We start from the raw sequence: 23046 nt of genomic DNA on the forward strand, positions 1-23046 counted from the left end.
TTTTTAAAATGGAGATAATACTATCTGTATCATAGGTTTATCATGTTCATTAAAATGGGGCATAGTAACATTAAGCATCTATCACAAGCTTTGACATAGGTGAACTATTAAATGTTGGTTCCCTTTGCTGCTGTGTCAACTGAGGGCAGAAAATATAAAGTACAATTCCTCTTTTCCTTTGTAGAAATATTACTTATAGCCATAGCAGCACTGTGGAGCCATTCTTCCTGTTAGCTGATATAGCTGAGGCAAAGAGTTGTAACTAGAGTGACTTTCTGCCTCAGTCCAGTGGCATGTGTTATGTGCCTGAAATTACTTCTCCGAACCAGTTTTTTTTCCTGCTAGTGTGAATGGCAACAAGCAAGTAAACTATTCCATCTGTCTCAGTGTGCATGGCACAACAGGACTCTGCTTCAGCAGTATTAGCATGCTATATCTACTACACAAGGTCTTAGAAGATAATGTTAGTAAGCTCTCTATTATTCACTGACAGTAATAGGTAGCTTTTGTTTCTCTTGATGACCAAGTTTAAATGTGTTTGGGCTGGGGATGTGGCTCAGTGCTAGAGCACTTGCTTAGCATGTATGAGGCACTGGGTTCGGTTCTCGTCACCACATATAAACAAATAAAGGTCCATTAACAGTTAAAAAAAAAGTTTAAATGTAATTGACCATTTTTACTGAGGGGAGTAAGTCAAGCAATGTGCATCTGTCCTGCTCTTTATATACAAATTAAATGTTGAAAGTTTCATGTTACCTCAGGGTATTTCCCTGAGAATTTTATTTTGGCAATTGACTCAGTTTTGCTTCCTATTATAAACTTTGCATTTGGCCTGTAGGATACTTGTATGATTTACTAAAATCTCAAAGTGTTAGGAAAAGTATTTTCAGCTGGTGTTGGTGTTTATCCTGAATAGATTCATTTAAAAATAGTTCTCAATGGTTAGAATTATCTAGTTAAGCTTTTAAAATATAATTCCCAAAGCTACTTGATTATAGACTTCATTAAATTTAAATATAGTAATTAAACCTCAAGAGTTGTTATGTATTTATTTTCCTTGTTTTGTATGTTTTTAAAATAAAAAATCATCCTGTGAAACATTGAAATAAGGTGAATATTTAATGATTAAATGCTGATAATTAAAAATTAAATTAAAAATTGAGAATGAATATCAGTAAACCAAAATACAGATACTCCTTGACTTGGGATGGGTTTGTGTCCTGATAAACCCACCATAAGTTGAAAATGCATTTAATGTACCTAACGTACCAAACATCATAGCCTAGCAACACAAGTAACACTGAAAAGTATCTGTTGTTTACCCTTATAATGTATCTCATGGTTAACTGCGAGTTATGGCTCTCTGCTGCTGCCCAGCCTCACAAGAGTTTGTCAGTATCACATATCCTTAGTATGAGAAAATTTGAGATATTGTTTCTACTGAATTCTTATCGCTTTAACACCATTATAAAGTCAAAAATTGAACCATGATAAGTCAAAGACTATATGTAGAATACTTAAATGATCTAATAAAGTTATAACCAAACAATACTGAATAGACTATCTGGATGGATATTGAAATCACATGCAATCTTAACAAAGATATGATACAGACAGGAGAAGATGGTAAACCAGGTGGTCAAGAAACTAACAGATGTCTACTTCAAGTAGCAGCAGAGGGTTATATGAATATTTTGCATGGATTCAAAGAACAATGTTCATTTTCACAGGTGATTTCTCATTATCAATGTAAAGAGCAGCGTGATGCTCATAGATTTGAGAAAATCAGCAACATTATTAAGCAATTCAAGCTGAGCTGCAGGTAAGAGATCTTATAGGAATGATACATTAATTTCTGGGAAAATTATCATTTTTGAGAAATACAAATAACTATAGTTGTTGACTAAACTTCTATGTTCACAATGGTTGCTTTAATCAAAAAGAAAATTGAACTCTAAGGGAGCCTACAGTTGACTAAAATACAGATCCTTGTCCTTTCATGCAAACTCAACTAATCCAGAAGCATCTGAGAAATATTCAAGCAAAATACCCTTTCAACGTGTTTAGTATTATTTGGGAAGAAATAAACTGAGAATATCCAAGAGAGTTTTGAAAAGAAAGAAAGAATTTGCCGTACTAAATAACAGAATTGACTATAAAACAATAGTAAGTAAAATAGATACTGATTCAGAAATGATAACAGAAGAGAGTTTAGAAATGTCAAATTATGATGTATCTGGTTTGATTGAATAAGATTTGAGTCTTGGGTATTACAAATAGAGGGAAAATGAATGGCTAAATATCATAAATAAGTAAAGATTTAAAAATCAAATTCTTACCTGATAAAAACTTGGTGCTTGGAGAGTGGGGATCAATTTGCCCACTTTACATCTTATTATACTTTGAGACTTTCTAGAGTGTTTACGCTAACATTTTGAAGAAGAAATAGCAAATAACAAGCAAATATAGTTGCCTTGTTTGTTTTCAAAGAAATGGGGTAATTTCTTGAATATAAATGTAACATCAAACAGATATAAGTATTAATTGCCAAGATAGGGAAATTCCAAATAAGGATGCTTCTTAAATATTAAAGAAGTCATTTGTAACATGATTTTTCAACATAGATCTAGGTCTAAACCTATTTTCATTTCTCAGTCAATATGAAGTCCTAGCCTAATTTTCATTCCAGTCACTCTGAAACATGTTAAATTCAATTTTAGACTTTCCTTATAAACTCTCAAGGGATAAATTAAGGTATATTAATACTATAAAAATTTTTAACCTAAAAGATAAAAACTTCTTATATTGTTATTATTTTATTCCTTTCTTCTGTAGCAAGCTGGCTGCCTCTTTCCAGAGTATGGAAGTCAGAAACTCTAACTTTGCTGCTTTCATTGACATCTTTACATCTAACACTTATGTGATGGTTGTGATGTCTGATCCATCCATTCGTAAGTTTAAACTTAAGATTACATCATTTCAAATCTACATATTCTCTAAACAATTGCCCTAGAGGTATTATTGTACAAGATATTTTAAAATTATTTTACAGTGGGGTTGGTCATACAACAATATGAAAGTACTTAATTGCATTCAACCATACACTTAAAATGGTTAATGTGGCTGATATGTTGGCACATACCTGAAATCCCAGTGGCTCGGGAGGTTGAGGCAGGATCCTGAGTTCAAAACCAGCCTCAGCAAAAGCAAGGTGCTAAGCAATTCAGTGAGACCCTGTATCTAAATAAAGTACAAAAGAGGGCTGGATGTGGCTCAGGGGTTGAGTGCCTAAATTCAGTCCCTGGTACCCCTGCCAAAAAAAAATGGTTAACATTGTAAATTTCATGTCATGTATATTTTAACACACTGAAAAAAAAAAAAACAAGTAACAGTGGTAGACACATTTTGAAGCTGAAAAACTATTTTGCCTCTAGGGTATTGTGTTTTTCTTCATGGGAACTTCAGAAAACAGGTTACTAAATCAAGGAATTTTAAAGAGAACTGAAATCCATGATTTATGCTTCATATGTATAGATTTTATTTGTTTATTGGTTCTTTTTAGTTATACATGATAGCAGAATCCATTTTGACATAATTATATAAGCATGGAATATATCTTATTCTAGTTAGGATCCCATTCTTACTGATGTACATGATAGTGATATTCACTGTGTTATTTTCATATATGTACATGGGAAAATTATGTCAGATTCATTCCTTTCCTTTTTCTATCCCTCCTCCCTTCCCTCCATTCTTCATTGTCTAATCTACTGAAATTCTTTTCTTCCCTTCACTTCCCCCCATTATTGTGGGTTAGCTTCCACATACCAGAGAAAACATTCAACCTTTAGCTTTGTGGGACTGGCTAATTGAATTTAGCATGAGAGTCTCCAGATCCATCCAGTTTTTGGCAAATGTCATAAAGCAATTCTTCTTTATGGCCGAGTAATATTCCATTATGTATATATACTACATCTTCTTTATTCATTCATCTGTTATAGGGCAACAAGGCTGGCTCTGTAGCTTAGCTATTGTGAATTGAGCTGCTATAAATAGTGATGTGGCTGTATCAATGTAGTATGCTGATTTTAAATTCTTTGAATATGTAATGAGGAATGGGTCAAATGGTGGTTTCATTCCAAGTTTTCTGAGGAATCTCCATATTGCCTTCCAGAGTGGTTGCACAAATTTTCAGTCTTACCAGCAATGTTCATCCATATCCTCAGCAACATTTATTTTTACTTGTATTCTTGATAGTTGCCATTCTGACTGGAATGAGATGAAATCTCAGTGTAGTTTTAATTTGCATTTCTCTAATTACTAGTGATGTTGCACATTTTTCATATATTTGTTGACCATCCGTATTTCTTCTGTAAAGTGTCTGTTTGGTTCCTTTGCCCATTTACTGATTGGGTTTTTTTTATGTTAAGTTTTTTTGAGTTGTTTATATATCCAGGAAATTAATGTTCTAACTGAGGTACAGGGTCAAAGAGTTTCTCCCATTCTGTAGGCTCTCATTTGTTTTCTTTGTTATAAAGAAGCTTTTTGTTTGATGCCATCCCGTTTAGATTATTGATTTTACTTCTGTGCTTTACGAGTCTTGTTAAAGAAGTCAGTTCCTGAGTTGATAAGTTGGAGTGTTGGGCCTTTATTTTTTCTATTATGTGCAGGGTCTCTGGTCTAGGTTCTTGATCCATTTTGAGGTGAGTTTTGTACAGGGTGAGAGATAGGGGTTAAATTTTATTCTACTATGTATGAATTTCCAGTTTTCCCAGCACCATTTGTTGAATAGGCTATTGTTTCTCCAATGTATGTTTTTGGTGCCTTTGTCTGGTATGAGGTAATTGAATTTGGGGGGATTTGTTTCTGCATCTTCTATTCTGTTCCATTATGGTCTTCATGTCTGTTTTGGTACGAATACCATATTGTTTTTGTTACTATATCTCTATAGAATAATTTTAGGTCGGGTATTATGATGCCTCCTAATTTGCTTTTCTCGCTAAGAGTTGCTTTGGCTATTCTGGGCTTCTTATTTTTCCAAAAGAATTTCATGACTGCTTTTTCTATTTCCATAAAGAATATCATTGAAATTTTGATGGGAATTGAATCTGTATAGTTCTTTCAGTAGTATGGCCATTTTGACAATATTCTGCCTATCCAAGAACATGGGAAGTCCTTCCACATTCTAAGGTCTTCTTAAATTTCTTTCTTTAGAGACTTTAGAGTTATGTTATAAATTTTTCAAAGGATGGTCCACATAACCTCTAAACTTTCAAATGCTGGACAATTTTATGTCATTGTATATTACTATGTGTTACATTCCCATCTTTCTGTTATGGGCATGAAGGGAAGTGTAATAGCCTTATCTATTTCAAACATTGAGATAAAGCTTTCTGTAATATTTCTAGAAATTTAAATTATCTATTACCTACTGGCTTTTCCTACATTAAGCTAATATTAAAACATAAAATAATGGGTTTTATTCTTTAGTCCCAAACCAAAATTTTAGAAATTTTGTGTTTAGAATATGAGCCAATCTTCAGAAAAATTAAACCTTGATAACTTGGAAGTTCCTTTTACTATATGTTCTCTGTGACATACATTGAAGGATTTGGCTCTCTTTTGTCTGTTTTGTTTTTACTAGTGTTTACTAGTTAAACACTCCTTTGGCTCCCCATATTTATTCTGTTGTGTATCTCCCCACTCCTACCCTCAGCTTCTGCAGCTACTCTGATCAACATCCGCAATGCCAGGAAACATTTTGAAAAGCTGGAAAGAGTGGACGGACCAAAGCAGTGTCTTCTCATGCGCTAAACATTGCTGAATACTATTTCACACAAAAATTAAAACACTGTTTATTAATTAATCTTAATGTTGTATTAATATGTGTAGGCCCCGAAATGTTGTAATGTGTACCACTTCTGTATTCCTTCTCTATTCCCCAGTCTTAATGTTTAATCTTGAATGCTATTTACTCAAATAGCCAGTGAGGAGTTAGGTGAACTGTCTATGAAGTTGGTGTGACATAAAAGTAGTATATATGTAAGTGTTCTGATAACCTGGTTCTAATAGTGTTTAAGTGTCCTATAACCTGGTTCCAATAGTTGTGTATGCCAAAGCCTTTCCCAGCATCCTCTTGTATTCCGTATTAGATGGTAACCTATAAGTTTGAAATATTACTGTTTTCCTCAGCATGCATTAAAATATTCCTTAACTTCAACTGTAAATAAACTTTTGCTGTTAGGGATTTCAGTGTCTGGTTTTTTTTCCCTTGTTTCTTTACCTCTATCCTAAGAGCAAAGGAATTTCATACTTATCCTAGTGAAGGTGACAATGATGGATGGAAGAATGGAGCCAAATTTTAGCCTTAAAGCTAGACAGAAGAGTTTAGATATACAATATCTAAATGCATTCGGAACTAGGAAACCATTGTGGACAATTGAGCAGGAGAATTATGTGAAAGCAATTTTGAAAGAAAATTTGTCAAGATTATGTGGACTAACAACAGTTGGGGAAGATGTTAGTAATCTGAGTCCATAGTATCTGGATTGAAAGTCTGTTGCGGAATACAACTCAAGAAGGAATAAATAATAAGTGGAGGGGAAATAGATGAGGATTTAGGACATGAAATCTTTCTTCAAGGTCCAGCAGTGGTTAATTTTATATATTCCATAGCCCCTCTTGGGATTTAACTTCATTATTCTATAGTCAAACTTTATAAAACCTTTTATAAGATGGGAGTTTGTTATGGTTTGGATGTGAGGTGTCCCCCAAAAGCTCATATGTGAGACAATGCAAGATTCAGAGAAGAAATGATTGGGTTATGAGAGCCTTAACCCAATCAGTGAATTAATCACCTGATGGGATTGAGTGGTAACTGAAGGCTGGGGTATGGCTGGAGGAGGTTGGGCATGAAGGGCATGGCTTTGGTGTATGTATTTTGTATCTGTAGAGTGGAGTCTCTCTTTCTCTCTGCTTTTTGATCATCATGTGAGCTGCTTCTCTCCACTATACTCTTCCACCATGATGTCCTACCTCACCTTGAGCCCCAAGGAATGGAGCCTGCTCTCTATGGACTGAAACCTATGAAACTGTTAGCTCCCAAATGAACTTATCCTGCTCTATAATTGTGCTGGTTGGGTCTTTTAGTCAGAGTGGCAAAAAAGCTGACTAATACAGAAATTGATACCAAGAAGTGGTGTTGTTGCTGTGACTAACCTGACTGTGGTTCAAAGATTTTTGAGCTTTTGGAATTGTTGAGAGAAATTTTGAGATTTTTAGCAGTGCTAGCTGAAAATGCTTTAGGTTGTTGTAAGCAGAGCTAAATGGCAAATTCTGGTGGGAGCTCAGAAAATCAAAATGCCAGTAGGACTGTGGACAGTGAAAACAGTGCTCAAGAGGATCTATAGGAAAAGTTAATTGGACTAGAGGCCATTCATGTTATGTTCTGGCTGAGAAGTTGTCTGTATTTTGCCTGTGTCCTGAGACTTTTTTTTTTTTTTGAGGCTGACTTAAAAGTGATGGATTTCTTAATCTGGCAGAGAAATTTCTAGATAGCTTAGCATTCGGGCCATGGCATGGATATTGCTGACACCTTTTAGTCAAATTAATTGTGATATTCAGGAGAAGAAAGAGGAGCAGAAATATTTTAAAACTTGGACTGGAAAGGCAGGAGTAAAACTGTGGCTAAGGAATTTGCAGTTGTTAAAGACATTACTACCTCTAAAGAAATGCTAAAGACTTTTTCCAGAGACTAGAAGAAAGATGGCTTGAGGGCACCTCAGGAACTGGCAAGATCACACCCACCTCAGGCTCAAGGGAGTAAAAGTGAAAATTCTCTTGAGCCCAAAGGAGTAACCTTCTTGAGCAAGGGAACCTAGGAAGTTTCTTCAACATTCTCAACTACTCAGGCCCTCAGAGGCTTCTGGCCAAGGGTCCCAGAAGGCTTGGCTGTGGCTTGAGATGGCAGCAGACTTTGGCATCAAAAACACATGGTGCTGGTTCTGCAGGAATGCAGGAAGCTGGAGTTAGGGGTTCATGGAGGCTTCCACCAAGATTTCAAAGAAGGCCTGGGAGGCCAAGCAAAGTATAGGAGGGTCAGAGTTCGTGCAGGCAACCTCTGAGAGGGTGATACATGGAGATGTGAGGAGAAAACCAAAACTGCAGTGGAGACCCCGAAGTTTAAGAAATGCCAGTGCTATGGAATTCCCTCTAAGGAAGGCTGCAGGAATTGAGTGAAGTTAAGCCAACAGAAAGGCTACTTGGGCTGCAACTAATAAAGCCACAGGGGCAGAGATACCCAAGTACTTTAGAGAGGACATTAAGATGTACTCTAGATGCCAGACACAGAACACTAGAATTTATTTGCCCAGCTGAATTTCAGTCTCACTTTGGTCTTATCCCTTCTTTCTAATGCCCCTATTTTGCTGAATGGAAATGTTTACTCTGTATCATTATATATTGGATATTTGTAAATTGCTTTGAATTTTACAGGAGCTTACAATGTGAGATTGCCCTGAGCCTCAGAGAAGATTTTGGACTTGAACTTTGAGCAATCTCGGAACTGTTGACTATGGGGGCTCTTGGGAATGGATTAAATATATCTTACATTGTCAGGTAAGTGTGAACTTTTGGGGGCCGGAGATAGAATGTTATAGTTTGGATGTGAGGTATCACCCAAAAGCTTATATGTGAGACCTTGCAAGAAGATTCAGAGAATAAATGACAGGGCCACAAAAGACTTAATCCAGTCAGTGAATTGATCACCTGATGGGATTAATTGAGTGGGGATTGGAAGCTAGGGTATGGCTGGAGGAGGTGGGGCATTAGGGGCGTGGCTCTGGGGTATATATTTGTATCTGGTGAGTGGAGTCTCTGCTTTCTGAAAATCATGTGAGCTGCTTCCTTGTGCCACAGTCTTCCACCATGAGTCTGCCTCACTTTGAGCCCTGAGGAATAGAGCCTGCTGTCTGTGGCCTGAGACCTCTGAAACTGTGAGCCCCGCCCAAATAAACTTTTCCTCCTCTATAATTTTACTGATTGGATCTTTTAGTTACAATAATGAAAAGCTAATACAGAGTTTCATTTAACTTTAGTCCCCTAAAGAAAAAATGAAGTACTGTGGACTGCAAGAAATGGAGTGTGAGAACACTGACTACATTTACTTAAAGCCCTAACCAATTCAGTTTCCATTAATGAGATAACAAAACTATCTCTCTCTCTCTCTCTCTCTCTCTCTCTCTCTCACACACACACACACACACACACACACACACACACACACATGTACACACATACACAGGGAATCTATAGCACAGTAGACTCATTTCTCCTGTTATGTCATAAGAAAACTTCTTCATGACTACCAATCTCTCACCTTTCCCTTAGTTTATTATTTCCAATAGAAGGATAATTAGAGTTTTCACTGAGCAGCAAGGAACATGTTTTTCAGGTAACCTACATTATATAGTCTAAGAATCTCAAGTCTTAAAAGAACTCATGGGACTAATTTTATCAATAGCTATGTTCATAAATTCTGCAGGAGAGTTTTAAGTAGATTTTCTAGATTCTTTAACCTCTTAGCATTTAAGAATATGAAAACAGCAAATGAATAGTGCTCTGTTCTGTGACTAATATGATTCATGATTTGGCATGTTCATATTATCTTTAGTATCCAGGGTGAGATTTAGAAGGAGCCACTTACGTCTTTTTTTTTTTAAGTTAGATGAATAGAAAAATCATAAACATATCATTTCCATATTTACCACTCCTTGCTCAGATTCTACTTATAACTTCGACTGGCGGATGTATTGCTAGGATGAAAGGCTAGAAAATAAGATCATGGTTTGACTTAATACTTATTTTTGCAATTGCCAGCTGACTTTCTTTGTCATTGAAGACAAAACATTTCAAGATATAAATCTGTTCAACACCACATAGAGACTGAAGTAAATGTAGGTAGGTAGTAAAGGCATGTGCATAGAAACATGGAGCCAAGAAACCAAAATTATGATTAGTGACACAATGAACTGGTTCTTTTTAATAGACCATGTTAGCCACGTGAGTAGTACAGGGCAGTGGTTCTCAAAACTGTAATAAGAATCACTTGGAGAGGGCTTTATTTAAACAGGTGCCATACCCTTACCCTAAGAGGCTTAGATCTTAGTAGTTCTGAGGCAGGCATTTCTATTAGGTCAGGTTCCTAAGTGATGTTGATGCTGATCCTACTGATCCAAAGACTATACTTCGGAAATCACTGTTTTAAGGGGAAAAGAAGAAAATGTAGATGTGGGAGTAGGTGTGAGAAAACATGTTCATCAGATAAGTTGAAGGTATATAATTATATCAAGAAAATTTTGTTTTATATTATTGGTTCTCAAAATGATCTAAAAATTTGAGATTGAGGAACATTGTTTTAAACAAAAGCAATAACTTGAAAGTTTGATTTCACAAGTAATATGTTGCAAATGAAAATTGTTGCTAGTATAAGGAGGATATGGATACTGATTTGTATAGCGACTTAGCTTTTTCCAATGTCACCCAGCTTTATCTGATGACTCAGTACAGTAACAAGAAAGTTGGGCAGGTTGCCAAATGAAAATAGTGTTTCCTTTAGTAGAGTTCTTACTCAGTCTCAGGTTATAAGTACATTATGAGGATTATATCATTTAATCAACACAAGAACCTCATTTTGCAAATGAGCAGACTGGGCTCCAGAAAGGATAAGAAATTTCCTTATAGTTATGCGATACTGGTGAAGCTGGGATTTGAACTCAGGTAATCTAACTCTAGAGCTTGTGCACTTAACCTGAAGTTATATGCTCTTCCTGAACTTCATAGCCTACTTAGGATGCAGTGGAGAATATGAGGTGCACTCAGGTGTGGTAGTTGACTGTGAGACTATCTCAGTGTTAACTACTATATGAATAGTGAAACAAACTTGCAAATAAATTTTAACTCCTGTTTTCACTGGGGGTCTGCCACATGCATTAGGAACTTTGCTACAATAGGCATTGCAAAGCAAAGTCATCAGGAAAAACAAAATAAAACAAACAAAAATCTTAGCTTGAAGAATTTAGGTCAAATTTAATCAGTTTTTCAGTATTCACAGATTTTCCACCTGAATTGGGCTATTGTGAGGAATTATAGATGCTATTTCTCTAGAGCCCTTTAAAAAGAGCAGGGAGAAAGTGTTACTTTTTCAGGTATCCTATTACATTGCATTACAAAGTCAAGTTTATGATTTTCCACTTAGATTCCTAACCTTCCTTAAAAAGCAGGAAGGTAATCAGGACCTCCCAGTCTTTAGGCCTCACTAGTGAAATTGTTTGCCTCATTAATGTAGTAAAAAAATATTTTGTCCACTCCTGTTGTGTTTCTGATACTATTTTCAGAGTCCAGGATATAGGAGTGAATGAAACAGCTCATGGAGCCTGTATTCTAGTAAGAGGAGACAGACAAAAGCCAAGTAAGTAAACATACTATACATTAGAAGAGGTAAGTAATATAAAGAAAATTAAAACAGCAATAGAAGAAGGTGTTGGGGTAGGCTAGCCACCCATATATATCCACATTCTGATCCCTGGAACCTATGAACATGTTATGTTGTGAAGCAAGGAGAAATTATGATTGCAAATGGAATTAAGGCTACTAATAAGCTGTTCCTAAAGTAAGAAAATAATCCTGGATTATCCAAGTAGCCCAGCATAAAACAAGGGCCCTTTAAATATAGACAGGGAACTGGAGAGTCAATGTCAAAGTAACTCTGTGAGAAAAGTTCAACTCCTTGTTCATGGCTGTGAAGATAGAGGCAGAAAGCCATAAGCCAAGAAATGTGAATAGTCACTAGAAAATGAAAAAGGCAAGGAAATATCCATTCTCTTCTCCAGCCTCAGGAAGGAAACAGGCCTGCTGATGCCTGCATTTTAATCTAGTGAAATCCACATCAGACTTTAACCTCTAGAACTATAAGATAATAAATTAAGATTGTTTTAAACCATTAAATTTCTGGTAATTTATTAGAGCATCAATAGGAAACTGTACTAGGATTCTGCAGAGAAAGAAAGTCAATAGGATATGAATGTGTAAAGATTTATTATAAGGACTTGGCTCACATGATTGGAGGCTAAGAATTCCCAAGGTCTGCAGTTGAGAAGCTGGGAACCCACAGGAGCTAGTAGTGTTCCAATATGAGTCTAAAGACCTGAGAAGCAGGAAAACTGATGGTATAAGTTCCAGTCCAAACGTTGGTAGCTTCAAGACCCAAGAAGAGCCAGTAATTTTTTTTTTTTCACATCCGAAGGCAGGGAAATGCTGGCGTTTTAGCTTACAGCAGTCAGGCGGGAGGAGTTCCCTCTTATGAACAAGGTCACCCTTTCTGTTCTATGCGTGTCTTCAGCTGTTTGGATGAGGCCCACCCACATTAGGGAAGGCTATCTGCTTTTCTCAGTCTACCAATTAAAACATTATTCTCATCCATAAACACCCTCACAGACACACCTAAAATGATGTTTGAACAAATATCTGAGCACCTTGTGACCCAACCACATTGAAACATAAAATTAATCATCACAGAAACTTTTATTAAGGAGATCAGAGGTAGCTTCCATTATAGGATCAAATTTGAACAAATACTGGAATAAATAAGAGAAGGAGCCATGTATATATCCAGGGAAAATTTTCTAGGTAGAAGAGAGAGCAACTACAAGGCTCTAAGTTGGGAGAGTTTTGAAATATTAGAGGAGCAACAGCAAAGTCAGCCAGCATAACTAGACTGTAACCAAAAGTAGTGAGAGAAATAAGAGGTAAGGTGGAGTGATGAGGTAAAGAAGTAGTGGAAAGGAAAGACTGGGGCCCTTTAGCCAATTGTAAAGATGTTGATGTAGTTTCCAGTAAGATGGGAAAACCACTACAGAGTTTTAAGCAGTGGAATGATGTGATCAGACTTACTTTTTGAAAAAGATCAAAGCCAAAGAATAGAGTATTTGTAGATAAGAGTAAATGTTGGATGACCAGTGAGGAGGTTATTATGGTAATAAGTGAAAAATGATGATGATTTGGAAGCAGTGGAGATTATGAGAAGGGGTAGGTTTCTGGCTAAGTTTCTAAGAGCCATCATATTTTCTTTTTGAAGAGTATAAAGAATCAGATAACACCAAGGTTTTGGGCTTAAGCAACTGGGTTAATAGAGGTGCCAGAGACTTGAGGATGCTGAGGGAGAACGTAGCTTGAGAAAGAGTTGGGAGTTTTGGTATCTCGCAGTAAGCTTGAGATGCCTATGAATACAATTGTGTCTGCATACTCAGTATTAATCTTGAATTCAGGAAGGATTGATTGAGCCTAGATATTCAAGTTTAGTTTAACATTGGATGAGAACAACTTAAGAGTGAGTACAGGTAGACAAAATAATTAGGCTGTTATTTTAAAAAGTATTTGAAAGCCAGCTATTGCAGGGAGGAAATGATTTGCCAAAGTATTATAATAAATGGCTGTAGTTGTGGAATTTTAGACCCCTGTAAGGAAAAATGTATTCTCATTTCTGTAAAAGTGTGAAGGGCAGTGTTTCCTTAAGTCTACTTTCAGCTCCATATATGTCTGTAATGCTGAATGCCTACAACAATAATCACAGCTAATATTTACAGATCTGTTAATATGTATCAGGCACAGGACCTAAATATTACTTACATATACTAATTTACTTAAATGTCATAGCAGCCCTATGAAGTAGGTAATGTTATCACCATTTTGCATGAAAAAATGGAATAATTTTCACAATAATCAAACTTCCCTAAAAACATTGTAAATGTATTTTATAATTTTCAAATATATATTTTTTGTTCTCAACAGTCTTGTGAGATGGATAGGGAAGGTAGTAGTACAATTTTATAGATAAGATCAATGAGTGACAGTGAGGTTGTAATATATCCAAAGTCACAAAGCTAGTGAAGAGTGTAGCTGGAACTCACACCCAATTCTACTGATTTCAAGCCAACTTTGTTTAATTTGCACTGTCCAATAGAATTTCCTGTGATGATAGAAATGTTCTATATCTGTTCTCTTCAATATGGTAGTCACTCAACACGTGGATATGCAACACTTGAAATGTGGCTAGTGAAACCAAGCAACTAATTGTTTGTCATTAAATTTGAATGTAGATATAGCCATTGTGACAAGTAAATAATATATTGGACCGTACAGCTTAAAAATATTTATAAATCATTAACAAAGTAAGATTATAGGAAATATTACTAGGGTATCCCTTTATCACTACATCAAAGATGGACCCTGATGACTTTTTCCATCTGTATCAAAAATAATTAATCTTATAGTTAATCTTATATTATATTATTTCAAAATATAGAAAAAGATGGTATACTCTCCAGTTTGATGAGATAAAATAAAGTCTTTATCCTGAAACCCCAAAATAACTTCATAACAAATTAAAATTTTCAGGCTGATCATAATTTATGAATATTTGGCAAACCACATATTAAAAGGATTCAACACAATCATCAAATAAAATTATCAGCTTGAAATTGTTACAACAGAATGATTATTTGAATACATAAAATAATCTTTGGTATATAGAAAAAAAATGAAAACTAAAAGTACAATATATGATACACACAGAATTTATATAAACCACCAATGTTTACTCTAGCCCTATTAAGCATTTGCATGGCCTCCTCCCCTCAAGTCTAGAATGGTTCTAGCAACTTTCTTTTAACAAATACAATTTGGCAAAAATGACAGGATGTTACTTCTGAGATTAAGATACAAAAACTGACTTCTGCCTTGTTCTCTTTCTCACATGTTTATACTGAAGAACTGAGGGTGACTTCTGGTCAACAGCTAGGAAGAAACTGAGACCTCACAAAGTTGTCGAGTCCTTCCAACAACCACATGAGTGAGCTTGGAAGCAGATCCTTTCTTAGCATAGCTTTCAAATGAAACTACAGCCCCAGCCAACATCATGATTTCCAGCTTATAAGACACCTGAAGGCAGAGACATTCATCTGAGCCATAATTAGTTTCTTTACCTATAGAAACTGTGAGATAATAAATACTTATTGTTTTAAGCCCTTAAGTTTTAGTGTAACTTTTATTCAGCAATAAATAATGAATACTTATTTATTTATTTATTAAATGCACGACAACAGTGGAATGCATTACAATCCTTATTACACATATAGACCACAATTTTTCATATCTCTGTATATAAAATATGTTCATACCAACTTATGCCATTATATGTGTACTCTTTTTTGCATTATAATTTTTAATACACATATATACCACAATTTTTCATATCTCTGTTTGTATATAAGGTATGTTGGCCCCAAATTCAAATATTTGTACATGTATTTTGTATAATGATGACTATCACATTCCTACCATCCATGCTAATCCCCTTCTCCCTCCCTTTCCCTCCCACTCCTCTTCCCTATCTAGAATTAATCTAATCCTCCCATGCTCTCCCTCCCTACTCCTCTATTCTGTACCATTGGTCTACCAGTCTGTTTTGGTGCCAATACCATGCTGTTTTTGTTACAATTGCTCTGTAGTTTAGTTTAAGGTCTGGTATAGTGATACCACCTGTTTTACTCTTCCTGCTTAGAATTGCTTTAGCTATTCTGGGTCTCTTATTTTTCTAGATGAATTTCATGATTGCTTTCTCTATTTCTATGAGGAATGCCATTGGGATTTTGATCAGAATTGCATTAAATCTGAATAGTCCTTTTGGTAATATGGTCATTTTGATAATATTAATTCTGCCTATCCAAGAGCAAGGTAGATCTTTCCATCTTCTAAGGTCTTCTTTGATTTCTCTCTTTAGGATTCTGTAGTTTTCATTGTATAGATCCTCTTTTGTTAAGTTGATTCCCAAGTATCTTTTTTTTTTTTTTTTGAGGATATTGTAAATGAGGTACATTTCCTCATTTCCCCTTCAGAGGATTTGTCACTGATATACAGAAATGCCTTTGATTTATGGGTGTTGATTTTATGTCCTGCCTCTTTGCTGAATTCATTTCCTAGTTCTAGAAGTTTTCTGGTGGAGTTTTTTGAGTCTTCTATGTATAGAATCATATATCATCAGCAAATAGTACTAGTTTAAGTTCTTCTTTTCCTATACTTATTCCTTTTATTTCTTTCGTCTAATTGCTCTGGCCAGTGTTTCAAGAACTATGTTGAATAGAAGTGGTGAGCTAGGGCATTCCTCTCTTGTTCCAGATTTTAGAGGGAACACCTTCAATTTTTCTCCATTTAGAATGATGTTGGCCTGGGACTTAGCATAGAGAGCCTTTATGATGTTGAAATATGTTCCTGTTGTCCCTAGTTTTTCTAGTGTTTTGAACATGAATGGGTGCTGTATTTTGTCAAATGCTTTTTCTGCGTCTATCATATGATTCTTATCTTTAAGTCTATTGATGTGACGAATTATATTTATTGATTTCCGTATGTTGAACCAACCTTTCATCCCTGGGATGAATCCCACTTGATCATGGTGCACAATTTTTTGGATATGTTTTTATATTTGATTTGCCAGAATTTTATTGAGGATTTTTGCATTTATGTTCATTAGAGATATTTGTCTGAAGTTTTTCTTTGAAGTTTGTCTTTGTCTGATTTTGGAATTAGGGTGATATTGGCCTCATAGAATGAGTTTGGAAGTACTCCCTTTTTTTCTATTTCCTAAAATAAATTGAAGAGTATTGATATTAGTTCTTCTTTAAAAGTCTTGTAAAACTCGGATGTTTATCCTTCCAGTCCTGGGATTTTCTTAGTTGGTAGTCTTTTGATGGTTTCTTCTATTTCCATAAATAATGAATATACTGAGGAAATCAAAGGTGTATTAGGTTTAGCTCTGCACCATTAGGGAGCTTCTTTTCTACTAGGAGATAATTCATGAGGCAATATACAAAGTAGATTATTTTGCAGAAAAAAAATGCACTGCATATCTAACCATCAAAAATTTAAAGCCAGGTGCAGTGGAGCATACCTGTAATCCCAGCAATTTTGGAGGCTGAGGCAAGAGGATCACATGTTCCAGGCTAGTCTGGGCAACTTAGTAAGACCCTCTCTTAAAATAAAATAGAAAGGGGTTGAAGATGTAGCCCATTGGTAGATTGATTTCCGTTCAATCCTTAGCATGGAAAAAAAAAAAAAGCATTTCACGTGTCACATGCACCTTTTCAAATTCAAAGAAAAAAGTGACAAAGCTGTTGTAAACATACATATTAATGAAAGCCCCAAATTTGTTCTTTACACCATTTTTCCAACCCTTCAATATGATGATAATTACTTTTGGGGGGAAATATCCTTTAAGATACCCAAGTCATGTTTATAGGTGGAGGGATGATTTTTTTTCAATGACTAATGCTGCACAACAAATAATACTAAACAATGGGAACATTTCAAATACTTAACAGTTGATTAACAATGTTCATCTGATGCTGCAACCTAATGTGATAACAGTACAATATCATATTGTCTAGGATTAGATTTGACTACAGATAACAGAAAAACACAAAAAGAGAATAACTTAAATATGACTTTTTTTTCCATAGTAGCCAGAGACTCAGTCACCTATCTTGTTTTGTCATCCTAAAAATGTCATCTCATGGTCCAAGATAACTACTTAACCTGTAGCCATTACATTTATAGTTCAACCAGCATGTTTTAGAAGACTTCCTGAAATTCATGTATGACACTCCCATTCATAACTCACTGGTTAGAATCTAGTCATGTGGCTAGGGGATGTTGAAAAATGTCAACTTTTATTTAGGTGCATGGCTTCCTGAAATAAAATTTTGTCATTAAGGAGCACGGGAAGAATGGATGTTAGAGTAGGAAATTCATAGATTTTGTCACAAGCTCATACTTATTAAGTCTATGTACTGAGTTGATAAATGGAGAGAGGCATAGTTGATGCTAGAATTTATGAGTGGGATATCTTCAGAGATTATAAATATCTTAAATCTATAAAAATAAAAGTGTTAATTTTAATGGATCTCTTTTTCTGGAAACATTTCTGGAAAGTCACTTACTATGCTTTGTGTCCTGGCACAAATTAATCTCTTTCCAATTCCATTTCTTACTGAAGCTGCCTCACTGTAATGTAGAGTAACTGATTGGATAGATACTACAGAAAGGGAATAATGCCTTTTTGTAGCCATTGCAGCGATATACTGGAATGGGATCAGTGTCCTTGTACCTAATTTTTTCCCCCAAATCATTAAGTTTATTTAGGAATAACAACATTGCAATGGGAATGCATGTGTCAAAGGAAGATACAAGTATAGTCAAGGAGGATAAGATAAGGGAAAATTCTTACAGCAAATTAAGCAGGATACTTGAAACTGTAATCTTGACTACAAGGATCAATGACAATGGTGGCATCAGTCCAAGGTTGAACAGACAGCCAGCCTTTGGACAGATATCCTGATAGAAGCATATTCTGTGTAAGGTCTCAGTGGTTTTTGTGCAAGGTTGTGGTTCTAAGTCTTTTCGTGAATAGATCTTATTATCCGGCACCCATCATCAGGTCAAAGGATAATAAAAATGAGATGCACAAACACATATACAATGGCATTTTACTCAGCCATAAAGAAAAATTAAATTGCCATTTGCAGGTAAATGGATTGAAACTGGAATATGACATTATACTAAGTGAAATAGTCCAGACTCAGAAAGTCAAGGGTCATGTGTTTTCTCTCATACGTGGAAGTTAGAGAGTCAAATGGAATAAAAAATGATATCTCAGGGAAATCAGTAAAGTAGAGGAAGAAGATCAGGGTAGGGAAGAGGGAAGGGAAAAGGAGGTACTGGGAAATGAAATCAATCAAATTATGTGCATGTATGAATACATTACAATGAATTCCACTCTTATGTGTTATTATAATGGAATTAATTTTCAGAAAGTGTTGAACTACCTGTTTGTTAAGCCACTCTTTCTGAAAGTCATCTTCAAATATTTTTGAGCTACAGATGAGACACAGTAAATCAAATAAAAAGAAACATTTTAGGAAGGAGACTACCCATACATAAGGCCTTTGATAAAAATTTTTTAACAATTTTTTTTTGGTAACTGGTATTGAACCCAGGGGTGCTTAATCACTGAGCCATCACATAGTTTTTATTTTTGAGACAGGGTCTCACTAAGTTTCTCAAGGCCTTGCTAAGTTGCTTAGGCTGGCTTTGAACTTGTGATCCTTATGCCTCAGCCTCCCAAGTATCTGGGATTACAGGTGTCTGCCACTGTACCTGATATTTTAAATTTTTAAAAACTTTTTTTATTTTCAGCAGTTTGGGGTTTATAGAAAAATGAGCAGAAGGTACATTATGCCTATATATTCCTGTACCCCCTCTCCCCTATTATAACATCTTGAATTAGTATGGTACATTTGTTATAATTAATGAGCCAATATTGATACATTATTATTAACTAAAGTTCATAGTTTACATTAGGATTTACTCTATGTTGTACATTCTATAAGCTTTGACAAATAATGATATGTTTCTACTAGTATCATACAGAATAGTTTGACTGCTCTAAAAATCACCCATGTTCCATTTATTTATCCCTCCTTCTCTCCCTCCAATCCAATTCCCAGACAGTCACTGTTCTTTTTACTTTCTTCATACTTTTGCCTTTTACAGAGTGCTATATAGTTGGGATCATATGGTAGAATAAAGTTTCTACATTGTGGGCCCAGACAGAAAGAGGCTTAATCCTCAGTGTAAAACAAGCTCTTTTCATCCCTGGAATGCCCACCTAACTCTTTCCTATTTGGGAAAAAAAATAGAAAACCTCCTCTTCTAGATTACTCATACTCCCTCAAGTAACATCCTATCTATCTTCTTTGAATAGCCAAATTTTTTTATTCTGTTTTCTCCATCCTCATTAACTTCTCAACACACTCCAATCTGCTTCTGTCTTCTCTGTTACAACAAAACAGCTCTTGTTAAGATCATCAGTGCCACTCAGACATCCATGTTATGAAATCCAATAAACACATTTCATTGTTCATCTTACTTGACTATTAAAACAATATCCAGCACCATTAACCACTCAATTTTATTTGGAACACTTTCTTTCCTCCCTTATCTTTCCTAATAGCACAAATGTCCCCAACTCTTTGGCTGCTCTTCTCAATATCCTTTTCAAAAAAGAAGAGGCTTATTTTCTTTTCATTTTATAATATCTAGACAAATTTAAAGGCTTTAAATTCCATCATATGCCAAGCCTTTCAACTGCCTATGTAATGGATCCAAATGCTCATATCACGTCTCTATTAGGATCATTTTCAAGGCATTTTACATTTACCAAGTCTAAAAAGAAACAATCATATCCCTAATTCTTGATATCAGAGAATCACACAGGTTTGCACATTTGATCATACAGGTTTACCATTATGAACCAGAGTTTGGGGTGGGGGATGGGAATGCTTAATAAATGTTTTACAATTCTGTGCAGTGTTGGGTTAGCAAGTCGGGGGTGAAATGTGGTTGAGGTGCCTTACTAATGTGTTATATTGGGCTGGGGATATAGCTCAGTTGGTAGAGTGCTTGCCTTGCATACACAAGGCCCTGAGTTCAATCCCCAGCACCACACACACAAAAAAATCACTAATGTGTTCTATTGATTTTCCTATAGTTGGACAGGATGGGGCATGGGTGGGAATGCTTAGAATCACACTATACATTATAAACTTTTCATAGTCTACTTAGACTCATATTTTACCACTTTAAGTTGAATGGAGAAACTTAATCACTTTATAGATCCCCCTATTTCTATTATTTTTACCCCTAACATTTCTGACACAAAATATGTGGCTTATTTTTAATTTAAGGAAAATCAAGAAACATGAAATTTCTTACATATCTAATATGATTTTGTAGAATAGGGTTTGTAGAATGGGATTCATGCTTGCCATATAATTACATATTCATTAGTATGATTATTTGATTAAAATGGATTTCTTGCACTTATCTGTATGCTTCATGAGTGCAGAAATTATGCCTGTTTGCTTGTTATTGTATCTTCAGGCTAGTGTAGTGCCTGGCGAGTAGTAGGTTCTTAATTCATATTTGTTTCATGAATGGATGAGTGTTCTGTACTTCCTATTGTATGTAATAGTATGCACTAAATACTAGTCTGTTTCACCCTTATTCCTTTTTTTAATATTTTGTTTTAGTTGTAGATGGACACAATACCTTTATTTGATTTGTTTATTTTTATGTGGTGCTAAGGATTGAACCCAGTGCCTCACATGTGCTAGGTAAGCACTCTACCACTGAGCCACAACCACAGTCCTCACCCTTAATCTTTATCCAAACACGTGCCTCTATGACAAGAAAAGTTTCAATTAGGCACACTTGGTTCAAGAATGAGTAATACTAGGCATGTTCTCATACTATTTTGTTAGGCATGGCAGATACAGGTAGAAACTGGGCCTGCTCTTTCAAAAGAGTAATCTCTTGCTTCATCTCTTCCTTCTTAAGTTTTTTGTCAATCTCAATTCGTTCCTGATCCTTGTGCTCTTATCAGATAGTTTCAAAAAATTATGTCTTTAAAATCAGAACCAAAAACACAATAGTGAGAGTTATCAAGGCAAGGTCCTAGAAATAAATTAACATTTGAGTGTGTAATGTTTGGAGGATTACAAAAAGCAAGGGTGTGTGTTTTGGTTTGGATCTGGAATATCCTCCATAGTCTGTCTCATGTGTCGAAGGCTTCATCCCCAGTTGCTGGCACCTTTGGGAAGTGTTGGAAACTTTAGGAGGTAAGGCCTAGTTGAAGGATGTAGGTCACTGGGAACATATCTTTGAAAGATATATTTTGTCCATGGATTCATTCTCCCACCCCTAACCCCCACCCAACTTCCTGACTCCCATGAGGTATGCAGTTTTGCTCCTCCACAGTCTTCCACCATGATGTACTGTCTTACACAAGCCCAGAAGCAGTGCAGCCAATGACCATGGACTGAAACCTCTGAAACTGGGGGCCAAAATAAATGCTTCCACTTTCAAGTTGTTTTTCTCAGGTATTGTGTCAAAGTGATGAAAAGCTGACTACCACAGTGGTTTTACAGATAACTCAGCAACACAACTAGTACTGCAATTCCTTATGAAATGTAGTCAGCAGGCAGACTAAAGAATGAGTATCTGTTGAAAGCTTTATCCTACCAGGCAGCAGTCAGAAAGGAACTGGGATTGGGGGTGTGATGGACTGACTCTGAGTCTCCTTAAGTAAGTCATGACTTACTCTAAACAGAAGCACCAGCATTTTTCTGTGATTAATTGCCTAGCACTTACCTACCATTCTGGTTTGAGGCCTTCTTCTTTTGGTTCTATGCTGTCCTGTTGGGCTTGCCCTGATAGGAAGAAATGCTAATTGTCCCAGATCTTGGAAGTAATACAGTCCTGGATGTTCTGCCCAAGTATCTTGTACTTCCACCAAGGATTATCCTTTCAGCCCTTTCCAAGCAGCAAGAATGGAAAAACCTGGGGCTGGGGGTGTGGCTCAAGCAGTCTCGCCTGGCATGCGTGCGGCCCGGGTTTGGTCCTCAGCACCACATACAAACAAAGATGTTGTGTCCACCATAAAATAAATAAATAAATATATATATATATATATATATATATATATATATATATATATTATTTTTAATATATATATATATATATATATTTTTTTTTTAAAAAGAATGGAAAAAAACCTCATGGTCATGCAGTGGATGGGTAAACACCACTGGAAATTCTAAGGAAACGAAGCATTTCTCTGTCATTTCTCTTTTTTTTAATTTATTTTTTTAATACTCAACAGTGGAATGCATTACAATTCTTATTATACACATAAAGCACATTTTTTCATATCTTTGTATATTATATGTTTCTCTGTCATTTCTCAAACTCATTTGTGCTACATGAAGGTCCATAAGAATCATGCATTCAAATTCCAACTCTACTACTGATATACTATGGGATTCTGCCTAATTCTTTATCTTTCTCTGCAGTTTAGTGAAACATTTTTCTATAATATAT

The 23046-nt window shown here is 35.6% G+C and overlaps 1 protein-coding gene across 9 annotated transcripts in view; it reads left to right on the forward strand.

The window, feature by feature from the left end:
- The window catches only part of Rragb (Ras related GTP binding B), a 41631-nt gene extending 26546 nt beyond the window's left edge, over positions 1 to 15085 (forward strand). For 4 of the 9 annotated variants that reach the window (XM_040281457.2, XM_005340803.5, XM_005340804.5 and 1 more), the window contains 3 exons: positions 1731 to 1822; positions 2836 to 2951; positions 5717 to 6247. In XM_040281457.2, the coding sequence (XP_040137391.1) occupies positions 1731 to 1822; positions 2836 to 2951; positions 5717 to 5814 (306 nt within the window). In that variant the 3' untranslated portion in view covers positions 5815 to 6247. Of the gene's footprint in view, positions 1 to 1730; positions 1823 to 2020; positions 2048 to 2835; positions 2952 to 5716; positions 6248 to 8493; positions 8617 to 8916; positions 8994 to 11393 lie in introns of those variants that run through there. The other 5 variants (XR_013431834.1, XR_013431832.1, XR_013431833.1 and 2 more) reach the window with 5 other exon arrangements.
- The last annotated feature ends 7961 nt before the right edge of the window (positions 15086 to 23046 follow it).

The sequence above is a fragment of the Ictidomys tridecemlineatus genome, chromosome X (assembly GCF_052094955.1).
Source record: "Ictidomys tridecemlineatus isolate mIctTri1 chromosome X, mIctTri1.hap1, whole genome shotgun sequence".
NCBI classification, from domain to species: domain Eukaryota; kingdom Metazoa; phylum Chordata; class Mammalia; order Rodentia; family Sciuridae; genus Ictidomys; species Ictidomys tridecemlineatus.